Source organism: Eriocheir sinensis, chromosome 13, assembly GCF_024679095.1.
Source record: "Eriocheir sinensis breed Jianghai 21 chromosome 13, ASM2467909v1, whole genome shotgun sequence".
NCBI lineage: Eukaryota > Metazoa > Arthropoda > Malacostraca > Decapoda > Varunidae > Eriocheir > Eriocheir sinensis.
This window is the reverse complement of record NC_066521.1, coordinates 15602248-15614249: the sequence shown is the minus strand read 5'-3', so window position 1 is coordinate 15614249 and position 12002 is coordinate 15602248. Positions and strand designations below refer to the sequence as shown.

Sequence of the window (12002 nt, the reverse complement as noted above, 5' to 3'; positions counted from 1 at the left end):
CATTTGTTCCCTCATCGCCACCACCTCTAGACGGTTCCTCAGCTACTGTGCTCTTCCTCTTCTCCCCGTAATCATCCCCACAGACCATCCATCGCTTGCTAGCATTATAGTTTCCATCTCATCGCTGGGAGGTTGGCGCGTCTTTGTGTCTCTGAGCGACGGCAGCTTGCAAATCAGATGAATATATGGATGAGCGTCGCCCCCACACATGCCGGCTGTCTTGGGCTTTTTGTATATCTGTCAGATGCTGCTGTTTGTCATACGCATCGTGCTGAATAATACTGACGAGTGGCATCTCCGTAAAACAAACATATATACGTCTTATAAAATAGTGGTTTGCCATAACTCTACTTTAAGTCCCCTTTCACCTTTAGATTCCGTACTTGATTGATTGATAGATAGTTTATTATTGCAAGTAAACAAAGGAGAAGGGAGGAGCATGCCATCCCAACCCCCAGGCAGTACAGAGTGTGATTATACAACTAAGGATACATGTGGAAGTAGCACCAGGAAACTAAAAAGATACAATGGTTAATCGCGCCTTTTACACACTTGCATTAACATTTTCTCTCCCTCTCTTCCAGTCGCAGCCTGAGCAGCACCAGCAGCAACAACCTGTCATGGCTTCAGATGCAGCAACGCAAACTCGCCGAGAGGAGGGAGGCCAAGTACAGGGCAGAGCGCGGCCCGCAGGAGGCCCGCATGCTGTCCGAACTGCGCACCCGCATGACGCAGGTGAGGCCGCTGCTGAGACTGCAGGAGGGGGGCGGGGGCAGGAGGGTTCTTATCAGCAAACCTTGTAACACTAATGGACCGATAAAGTTAACGTGTATTTCATCCTGTTACAAGAAATCACTGTATTCGGTAGTAATAATATTGGTTGTTTGTTACACCGTTCATTATATTTCTTGTAATGTCCAGTCTTGCCTACATCATCTTGTATATGATTTCTTGTTGTTTGACAGTTTTATATCTTCCATTGTTTATGAGCACATAGTGATAAGAGTATAGCCCTAAAGACCACATACTTACGTGGTGTGAGCAGAGAGCTTGAAGCAGATTATTCACTACTTTTGTTAATCCGTGGTGCTGCCTCGGATTGTAAAGTCACTCAGCAGCAGCACTTCAGTAGGCGCCCAGTATACATTGTGTGTCATGATGCCTCGTGAGCACCAAGTATTCTTTACCTTCCCTTCGCAGCAACATCGCACGGCCGTCACCTCCAAGGACTTCGAGGATGGCTACGTGAGCGACACCACCATGCGCTCGGAGACCTCCCGCGAGTCCTCCCCGGTGAAGACAATGGCCCCCCTCACCATCAACACCGGAGTGGCCCCCAGCACCACCCCGCAGAAGCCCCCCATCGCCCACTCCACCCCTGCACGAGGAAACTCCGCTCCCTCGTCTCCGATCCTGCCAACCAGGTCAGCCTCACGGGAACGCATGATGGTCAGGTAAGGTGAAACACGACGAGATACTGTGTGTTGGGCTCTGTGTTGTGATGTTGATGTATTGTCCTTGTACTGTGTCGTGATGCGTCGTGTTCATGAGTCTCATCCTTCCCCAGAAACAACATGAGCACCAGCAGCCAGCGAAGTCTTCCCAGAAAGTACTCCGACTCGTCCGACAAAGAGAGGCCCTTCGTGGCGGTGAGGCGCGCACACGAGAGCGCCAAGCCCGGGGATGGCATGGTAGGCATTTTCTCTCTATGCACTTGTTGCTGCACTGCTTGTCGAGGGAGACTGTTGGTTGATGATGACTTTCCATAATGACCCCCTGCAAACTCTCATCTGAAGTATTTGCATTATAATTTTCTGTTGTTTTTTGCATCATTTCATATAATTCAATAAAAGTGGATTTTTGGAAGGCTTAATAAGTACTTGGTGAAATGATGCATGCATGTGTGGCTCGTCCCCTTCAACACACTTAACTCGGTATTATAAGACACTTTGGGTTCTCACATCAACTATTTATAAGGATCAAAAAGGGGGTCGGACAGGTTCTAATGAGTATTTCTTTATGTTCATGCTACTGAGGAAGGGTCAGACTACCAACAGGCTCATAAAACTACTCCCGGAAATTAATAAAACTCCTCTGAAAGCCCTGTCAAATATGTGTTCTTGTGCGATGAAATGTTTAGTAATACAGCTCTATTCTGCTCCCGCCCCCCAGGACTCCTCCTCAGCCCTCAGCCAGCTTCAGACGTCGCCTCACGGACACATCAACTACTCATCATATTCATCATCTCAGGCTGACGGTCTCCTCACCACGGTTGTTTCGTCCTCAAACCAGGTGTGTACCGCCCTGACCTGGCCGTGGCGTCTTGCATGGTGTCTGGCCCGGGAAGCTTGAGACATAGTGAAGGGATTTGCAGTTTTTGCATGCTAAGCAAACAGTCTTACCACATCTAACCAGTCCAGGTGGATATGGTAATTGTGTAGTAAGGACTGCATTTTATGGCCCCCATTCAGATACCTAATATTTCCATGATTTTGATCCATCAACGCAAAAAGGGTCAATGAGAACACATTTGACAACTGCAGTAATGCTTTGAAACATCCTTTTGGTTCTGTATAAATATTTGTATCATTTATCTTCATATATTCTGTACAAAGACATGAACATACTGTATAATACAACACCAAGAAATGGTAGCTGTACAAGGAAACTGCTTCTGCAAAATTTAAGTGAGTGCTACATAACTTAGTGCAAAAAGATCAACCAACATACTAATGGTTCTAATAATCATAATCAACAAGAACTAACCAAATTTACTCACTATCAGGTGAATGGCCATGAAATACAGTTAACTTGTCACTGATAAGGCATAGGATAATGAGATCTTAGGACTAGATGCCATAGAAGACCTAGCATGAGACTGTTTTGCCATGCATTAGAGAGAAAGCCTCTAGTGAGCATGAAGACAAAATTAAACACTTCCTTGAATGCTTAAAGCTATACAGTATTTTCACTGAAGCAATGAAGCAAGGACAAATTGGCCTCATTGTCCAGAAGCTTAGACCACACCCAAACAATGAATGGAAAACACCACACCATTGTAGATAGATGACTCTTTTCTTGGTAAGAGAGAGAGATAGACACATGGCACTACTGACAGTCCTTTACAGCATTCATAGTCTTGATAGTGTACAAAGTTACCATAAGGATAGAATAGAAAGTTGTTTCATTAGAAAGATTTTTTCCTAGTTTGTATTACTTAGCCAAGAGTAGTTCAACTTGCTAATCAATGTCAATCAAATATTTAACTCTCTCTATTTTTGTGTTTAAAGGTTTTTGGTCTTATGGAAAACCACAGTATTTACTGAGAAACATTTCCTCTTTTTTATACTTGCTGGACACCTGAGATGACAAGCAGCAATGAGCACCAGAATATTTGCAAGGCATTTATGAAAATTAGGCTGCCATGATTGGCTTCATTTTCCCCACATTTTTGCACCTCTTGTAATGATCCAGAATCTCTAAAACTGTTTGAGGCATTAACATGTTTGGTTTTGATTGAGAGTTATATTCTTGTGCTTGTGCAAGTTGTTGTCTCCATTCTCTGTCTTCTAAGCTCAATAACTGATTGCAGTGAGACCCACTGTTGAAAAGACTTTGGTTTGAAGCTACTGACTAAACATTTTCTTGACCATGATACTGGAGAAGGAAGGCTTCCAAAACACACATCACTATAGCCCAAATTTACTAAGAGTTTATTTTTCTAAGTTCAATTCAAGTCACAATAAGTTTTGACCATTGGAATCTGAGTAAAACAAGCGAACAGTGTGACGGCAGCCTTCCTAGTGAGCCAGTCAATGCATGCTGACACTGGAACCATGAGTTGCGTGGTGTTTGCAGGAGGGACTGGACTCACTTGATGCCCTGAGTGCCACCTTGGCCAGTCTGGGCACCCCTACTCACCCCCCAACCTCTACTACCTCACCGCTCAACCCCATAAGCAGCACCACCACAACCACCATCACCACCACTGCTGTCACCACTTCTGCTGGGTCACAATCAGTTCAGATGGCTCAAACATCTCAGGTTAGCTACCACTTGGTAGTTACTCCTGTTGGTGTACATGTTGGAGAGAATTATACATACTAGTGATGTCTTTATCACTGAATAAGTTTCCCTATAGCCTACAGAGGGTTTATGTGATGTAGACTGACAAAGATTATATATTTGATGATTGTATTTTAGGTTCTGTCCCTTTCTTTGGGAACCCTAGAATTGTTAGGTGGAAAGGACTGCTAGTTTGCTAGACACCCCAGGCAACACAGCTTCTCCAACACTGAGTGAATCAGCCACACTGTAGCACCTCTAGCTAGCGTGCCTTGCCACCCTCTAAGATCCTGGTTTTCAGCTTCAACACTGTTTCCTCAACACTACCCTCTGCCTAGCATAGTCTTCCTTGTGAGTCAGCTTGCTATTGTAAATGCAACATTGTGAGTGTGTGTCCTTTAACATGACCAGCTGACTTTTTTACAGCCCTGAGATTAAGTTATAGAAACTAGCTTAAGTAGTTTTTCAATTGAATATTAAGGTAGAAAATATAGTTAATCTAATGAAATCCCACAAGTTTAAGATCAAGATCATTGTATTAGAGGTAATTACTTGTTTTGTTTCAAGTGAACTCTTGACTGCACATCACTACAGGAATCATTTCCTGTTAATTTGTTAAATTTGTTTGCCATTTCCTTTGGCAAGTTATCACTGCTGCCAGAATGGACTGTCTGGTATGTATAGAACCATCACCCAGGATACAGATTTCAACTTGAATAACAATGATTTAAAGTAAAGTAACATGTTTGTGCATGTTCTTAGTCACATTACCCTTTGATGTTTAGGATTTATTGATAGTTGTTTATACATCATTAGCCATTCTGTGTCCAGTATTGCAGTGTAGCAGTCAGCCATGATAGGTGTAACATACTGCGCAGTTACTGCCGGCCACCACCACTGATCTTGCCTCAGACTGACTCACTTTTTCCTCATCAGAGCCGAGAAGAAACCTCCTGGCAGAGTGACACAGAGGGCAGCATTGGTGGCACCCGCCCCATCACCCCAGGCTTCCCACCCGCCACCCCAACAACACCTTACCTCAACCAGGGACTGCCGCCCAAGAGCCCAACGATGCAGCGGTGAGCCTCTTTGCTTGCTCCTCATTTGCTTAGCCACCCTCTGAGCGACTCCCAACCTTTGCATGTCTTTAGAGTGATTAGCATAATACCATTTGATTCCTTCAGTTTTGTAAGATATAATTTGATCCACTTGTCCACTAGATGAAATTTGTGTTTGTCTTCTGATTAATACTTGTTTTTCATAATCCTCCACATCTGGACAGAGAAGATCAGAAATGCACAGTGCATGTCTTTCTGATATTCTCGCAGCACACGTGCCAGATGCAAAAGTTTTTAGAGTAACAGTAGTAATGTTTTCAAAATTGACAATCACGACAAAGACATTTACTTGATGAAGAGGAGCTGAAAGATGGTTTCCTGCTCTCTTTGCTTGCATGAATTCCTTATATCTTGATCATACCAAATATTTTCAGTTAATTTCCTTCACTGTTATTATTTTTCTGTAAGTCAGAAAAGTCTCTTGGCATGTATTCATCTATGTCTGTTGTATTTATGTCAACACAATAATGATGAGGTTTAACCCTCAAGTTGCTGAGCACTTCATTAGAAAAGTGAAAATATTGAGGCTTATGTTAACTGTTTAGCTTCTGATCTCTTCATATTGTAATTCTGCACTTGCATTTAGTAGCAGAGTACTCCATGAATTTGTTCTCATACATTGTTCTTATGAGCAAACTCTAATTGTTTTCATATTTTCCCTCCCTTTCCTCTCACTCCTCTGATTCTGCTAACCAACTTGCCGCCCCCCCCCGGGTGCCACTGACTCTGCTGCCGCTAACAAAATGGGGGAAATTTTACCAATCGTGCATGCTGTTGCCTCCTGCAAATCTACAATGACAAACAATGTCCACCTTGTGATGCCAATGTAAAATTTCTTTGACTAACTCTTAATATGCATTGAAAACTTGCTCCCATGACCTGGCACTTGATTGTGGTCCATGGGTGTGTTGTGGTGATTGCCTGGAAAACATGGACCTTGAAAAATTGGAACGGTGATGTAAACAATCCCTGTCTTGGTCTCAATGTTGGTGGTAAATGTGCATAAATGTTTACTGGATGGTGGCGAGCAGAAGAGCGCACCTTGGCCTCTCCTCTCTATCGACCAGACCTCCCGTCAAAAAGTCTGCATCACTTCCCAGGTTAGCCCTCGGACAGACTATTAAGAATTCAGTACCACCTCTTAATCTGGTCTAAATTTATGGTTTCTTTTTATTTTTTTTTCATCTCAAGTAACTTACAATTTCTATTTAAACTTTCATCATGTAACATTATGAATATAACTTGTAAATTTATTTTTTAATTTTTTTTTTTTTAAGGTGGTACGGTATTCTTAGCTTCTAAATTATTCATATTTTTTTTATTTTTATGTACGTAGTCGTTTTATGAGTTTCTTTTAATTAGTGACTTTAAATCAATACGAAATGAGGTGGTTCTACCTAGACATGTATGGTTACAGTAAGTGGGAAGATGGTTGACCAGTAACACTCAATAACAGTGTAGACAGCATGAACTGTGAATGCTAGACTCTTGACTCATCTATACAAACACTACTACCCACTAATGTACAGTTCTTATGTAGTGAATCTTTGTTCGTTGAATGTCTCTTAATTTCTCTGGTGTTTATAATGATCCCCAGACACACAAGCATTTCAAAAAGATGACTTGTTATACATCTGCGCAGTTGATGATCTCTGCTGAGCTGGTAGCCTGTGCCTAGACATGTTTTTCTCTATGATTCCTAATGTTACTGCTGCTGTTCACAGGCTTTTATGGAGATGCTAACATTTTTCATCCCTTGTCTTACTCTCCCTTTGCCATCAGCAGCTTTGAATCCCCTCTCAAGGCAGACGAATGCTTCCTGTGCTTGCTGACTCAACATGTTTAGCTCCCTTATCTTGGCCCTGTCAGTGTTCCCGGCTGATCTTATGCATGGGTCGAGGGCGGTCAGGGGTACCACACAGCATTTTGTTACTTTCTGGGATGCTCTTGTGCTCAGGCTGTGATAACCTGCTGTCACATTAAACTTTCAGATAAATACACTGCACTAAAATTAATATGCTTAACTTTATACTTGGTCCACAAAGATAAAAGTATGTATATTTTTCTCTTAATGTACAGTAGGCAGGCAGTAAAGGCATTTCATGGATTATTAAAGGATTACTAAATGCTGTTCACTTACATCCAGTGTGATATATATTCATTCCCACTCACTGAGAGCTAGCTGGAAATCTAAATGTTTTTGTTTCCATGTTGATTTGAGGTTTGTAAGGAAAAAGTTGATAGACCGTGATGTTGATGGATAAAAGTTTCATTATTTTCACAATCAGAAGTCTTGAGTTTGTAGCACACAGCTCTGAGGGGTGAGGAGCATCATTGGTCTCTTATGCCACTAATGATTATGTTCAGATTCAGGAGTGCCTTATAAGACAGAATATCTTTTCATGCTATTGTAGGAGGCTTAGAATCCAACATTTATTTTTATTTTACTTATTTGCATACAAAATCATACATTTGTTTACTGATATCCAAAATTTTACAATTGGCAAAATAATATAAATTGTTATCTTTGCCTGTTGTCACTCCGAACCTCTGAATACTAACTTTCCTCTTCCTCCCCCCCGCCCCGCACACTCAGCAAGGAGATGGGTATGCGCAGCCCCTCACCAGCGACCTCCCAGGCCCTGCGACATGAACTGAATGGCCACTCCAGCCCGGCTCCTTCCCTCTACCACGGACAGTCCCGCCGCTCTTCACTGACCTCCCTCAACGAATCCACGGAGGTCATTTCTTCTCACCCCAAGTTCGTGAAAGATATCTCCAAGTTCTGGTACAAACCCACCATAACCAGGGATGAAGGTGAGTCAGCCTGTAGTGTTTGGTATAGATAATCTTTATGCTTCACTAATACATATATCTTTATTATCCCCAACAACAGTATTATTGAATGTTTACATGAAGTTGAGTGGTGCACCATTTTTTTTCATTTTTATAAGTTGCATGCCACTTATAAAGTCATCCAAATTGTTGACAAAAATATATATTGTGAAGCTGAAAAGAGACCATCTCAATATCAATCTTATTTTGATATTACTCTTCACCTTCCAGCCATATCAATGCTGAGAGACAAAGCTCCCGGCACCTTTGTTGTCCGAGACTCCAACTCGTTCCCCGGGGCCTTTGGTCTGGCCCTGAAGGTGTCCACGCCACCCCCCAATGTGGCCAGCAAGTCCAGCGACCCGGCCAGTGAGCTGGTGCGTCACTTCCTCATTGAGCCGACCTCAAGGGGCGTGCGGCTCAAGGGATGTGCCAACGAACCTGTGTTTGGTGAGCATCTCAGGGTTTTTGTATGGTGTGGATGTGGCCTTCAGGAGGATGCTTGTAGGGGTGTGAGTCCAGGTCTTGCTGTGATTGTCTTGCCAGCTTTGTTCCCTCACAAGGTATGATGTATGTGGTGAGAACTGTCTCAGTTCACTCATTGTTCACATTGTAGATAATATGCCCTTTTTTTTTTCAATGTGCATTTGCTCCCCACTTTTTTTCAAGTAAAATTTTGATGATATTTTAATTTGGCACACCTTTAGCAAATGGATTTCTTCATATTAAGGCTTATTTTGGCACATTTCGTTTTAGGTTCCTTGTCGGCCCTTGTGTACCAGCACTCAATCACTGCTCTGGCCCTGCCCTGCCGCCTCATGTTGCCGGAACGAGACCCAGCCGGGGGAATAGACACTGTAGACAGTGGTGCCGGCACCAGCAGTGGCAGCAGCAGCTCTGCCAGCCAGCTGCTGCAACAGGGAGCTGCCTGCAATGTGATGTACCTGTATACGACAGACACTGAGAGCCTGACAGGTCCCCAGGCTGTCAAGAGGGCTGTCAACATCATGCTGGCATCAAAAATAACTCCCACTGTCGTGCACTTCAAGGTTTCTGCACAAGGCATCACCCTCACAGACAATGAGAGGAAGCTGTTCTTCCGCCGCCACTACCCTGTCAACACCATCTCCCACTGTGGCCTGGACCCGGAGGACCGGCGGTGGACACACAAGAGTGAGGAGGGCACCACACTGGGGTCCCTGTAAGTGTTGCTGCTCTGATGAGGCCTGATACCTAGGGTTGCAGGGGATGTAGCCATGAAAAATTGAAATATAATCAGGGACATCAGGAAAACAAGGTAGTAATGATATAAGAGATAGTATTACTGAGTAAAGTGTTTGTGTTTGTTTCCATTTTCTTTCCTGCTTCATGCATAAAAGAATTCTAACTTTAATTGCCTGAAAGTTCTGTTCCTTACCTGAGCCGTTACCATCCTCTCTGTAAGAAATGGTTATGATAAAGAAGTTATTTGTTCCAGGCGAATCTTTGGATTTGTGGCCAAGAAGGGAGCCAGCAGGACTGAGAACCAGTGTCACATCCTGGCTGAGCTGGAGCCCGAGCAGCCTGCAACAGCCATCTGCAACTTTGTGACCAAAGTTATGATGACCAGCGTGAGCCGACCCAACCTGGTGTAGCCTGGCCGGCGGTGCGTGGCCCAGGCACCACAGACACACAGACACACTGTTCGCTGAGCCCCGTGTGGCAGAGTGTACCGAGCTGCAGCCAGGGCGGGGCTTTCCTAGCGTGTGCGCGGATAGGTTGTAAATATTATAATATTATCTAAATTATGTATCAAATGTGTTAAGATGCAGAGTTGGATCAGAGGCTGTTTTTTCCTTTGACTTACTGTGCACTTCTCTATTGAGGTAGAGAACTGTTATGTAATAGATTAATTTGAAAAAAAATACAATCCCAATTATCAAAGATGTATTCAGGGAGCATATTTATTACCTAAAGAGCATAGTAGTGATCACTATCTGAACTCCGCATAAGAATAGGTCAAATGGGTACCAGTAATGTGATAATATTATGCAAGGATTCACAGGATTAGAGTGTTCATCGCCCCCCTAAGGGAGTAGCCTAGCTGGGTAGAGTCTGGTAATCAAAGTACACAAGTGAACTTTTCTAGGAGACTTGATCTTGTTATAACACTAAGAACCTCTCGAGGGACGTAAGCCATGCGACAGACAGGTTTCGGTCGTGTTGTGTCATTTTCTATCTGCACATGTAAATATCATTGTGACTCATTTTCACACATTTCATGTGTTTAACAATCAAATGAACTTGTCTCATTGTTTTGCTTTAAATGTGTTTTGCAGAGATTATTGCCGGCCAACGGGCTACACTTTAATACTTGGCTAGTGTTGATATGTGAGCCACTTCATATTTTATTAATGTGTGAAAAATTCTGTTTGTAGTATATGCAATAATGATTATTAAGTCTTGCTTTTATTATGCACTTCAGAATCAGTATACAAGTAATCAATGCTCTGAAAAATTAAATAATTAATTAACACATTTGCAAATAAGTGTATTATTTGTATTTAATGTAAATCTACAAGTGTAGCATGCATAAACCTAAGGCTGACTCACCCGTGACTATGACTGTAAATTTTTTTGTATCTAGTGACTAATCTATGGCATTTTCTCCCTTGTATTGGCAGCCCAAAACACACACACACACACACACACACACACACACACACACACACACACACACACTCACATAGTCGGACAGTCAGTTTCCCAGGCGTCTTTTAAGTGTTTTGTACATAATGTCCATATGTTTGAGATAGTAAAATGAAACTTTTGCCAGTTTTTAATATTGTAAATCTTACTTCCTTACTCTAACTTCCACCTTCTGGATGAAAAGACATTTACGCAGCACAATAGAATGTTATAAAAGATTTATAAAAGCCATAAAATGTTCATAGCGATAGCATTTGTATACCAGTCGTTGTGGTACATTTATTCTCTATGACTAGTGCTATGTTCATTGATACTTGCCAGGTGAGAGAGAGAGAGAGAGAGAGAGAGAGAGAGAGAGAGAGAGAGAGAGAGAGAGAGAGAATTATGAAGTAATAAGGAAGCAGTCTGTTCCTTCAACACATGTAAGGTGCTTCTTAACTCATGCAAATGACCATTTCAAGCTTCTTCCAAAAATAAAGAACAACTTCAATAGTTTATTTATTCCTCTGCATCATCAGAAAATCTCAGTCAAAGCCTCGGCGGGGAGTGTGTGGCAGGTGGGTGGCGGTGAGCACAGTGACGGCTGTGGCCCACAGGTGGCGGGACAGGTAAGCAGTGCCAGTGGCCAGCGTGCCCTGCCGGCTACGAGCAGCAGGTGCCAGGTATTGGAACCTCAAGTTTTCTACAATGATCACGGTAAAATAGAGTTGTCTGAAATGTTCTATGACGATTGTGCAATATGGTTGTTTTTTGAGGTGAGTTGCCTGTATCATAAATCTTTTTACATGGGTGTATATATATATATATATATATATATATATATATATATATATATATATATATATATATATATATATATATATATATATATATATTTATATATATAGGTAAAGATTCGTTTCAGGTCCGTGCCAGTATCTCATAATCTACATTATGAAACATCAGTATCTCTTCACATATCTTTTCTACAAACCTTCAACAGTCATGGAAATGCTTTGAAAATCCAATTCAAGGACTTTTTTTTTACTCTTGAAAATAGGGGATAATGTTTACGAAAGCGCGTCGCCTCCTCTGGCAACAGCTGCGGCAACGCTGCAGCCGCCGCAGCCGCAAAATAGCTCGCAGAGGGCTTAGGGTCGGGGAGCATATTTAAACTGCTCCAACCGAACTTTACGACCTACTAACGGGGGGCTGCGCCCCCCTCGACCCCCCCTTCCCCTTCATGTATATGTGACTTATTTCACCGAGGAGGTATTTCTCGCAACATCCGCTGCAGCGTCGCCGCGCCAGCAGAGG

General features: G+C 42.7%; 1 protein-coding gene across 4 annotated transcripts in view; it reads left to right on the top strand.

Moving 5' to 3' along the window:
• The window catches only part of LOC126998071 (uncharacterized), a 205487-nt gene extending 194291 nt beyond the window's left edge, over positions 1-11196 (top strand). Inside the window, exons 10-20 of one of the 4 annotated variants that reach the window (XM_050859449.1) lie at positions 585-735; positions 1201-1424; positions 1568-1691; positions 2173-2292; positions 3859-4044; positions 5002-5144; positions 6215-6283; positions 7780-8000; positions 8250-8468; positions 8775-9219; positions 9496-11196. In XM_050859449.1, the coding sequence (XP_050715406.1) occupies positions 585-735; positions 1201-1424; positions 1568-1691; positions 2173-2292; positions 3859-4044; positions 5002-5144; positions 6215-6283; positions 7780-8000; positions 8250-8468; positions 8775-9219; positions 9496-9652 (2059 nt within the window). In that variant the 3' untranslated portion in view covers positions 9653-11196. Of the gene's footprint in view, positions 1-584; positions 736-1200; positions 1455-1567; positions 1692-2172; positions 2293-3858; positions 4045-5001; positions 5145-6214; positions 6284-7779; positions 8001-8249; positions 8469-8774; positions 9220-9495 lie in introns of all 4 variants that reach the window. The other 3 variants (XM_050859448.1, XM_050859451.1, XM_050859450.1) reach the window with 3 other exon arrangements.
• The last annotated feature ends 806 nt before the right edge of the window (positions 11197-12002 follow it).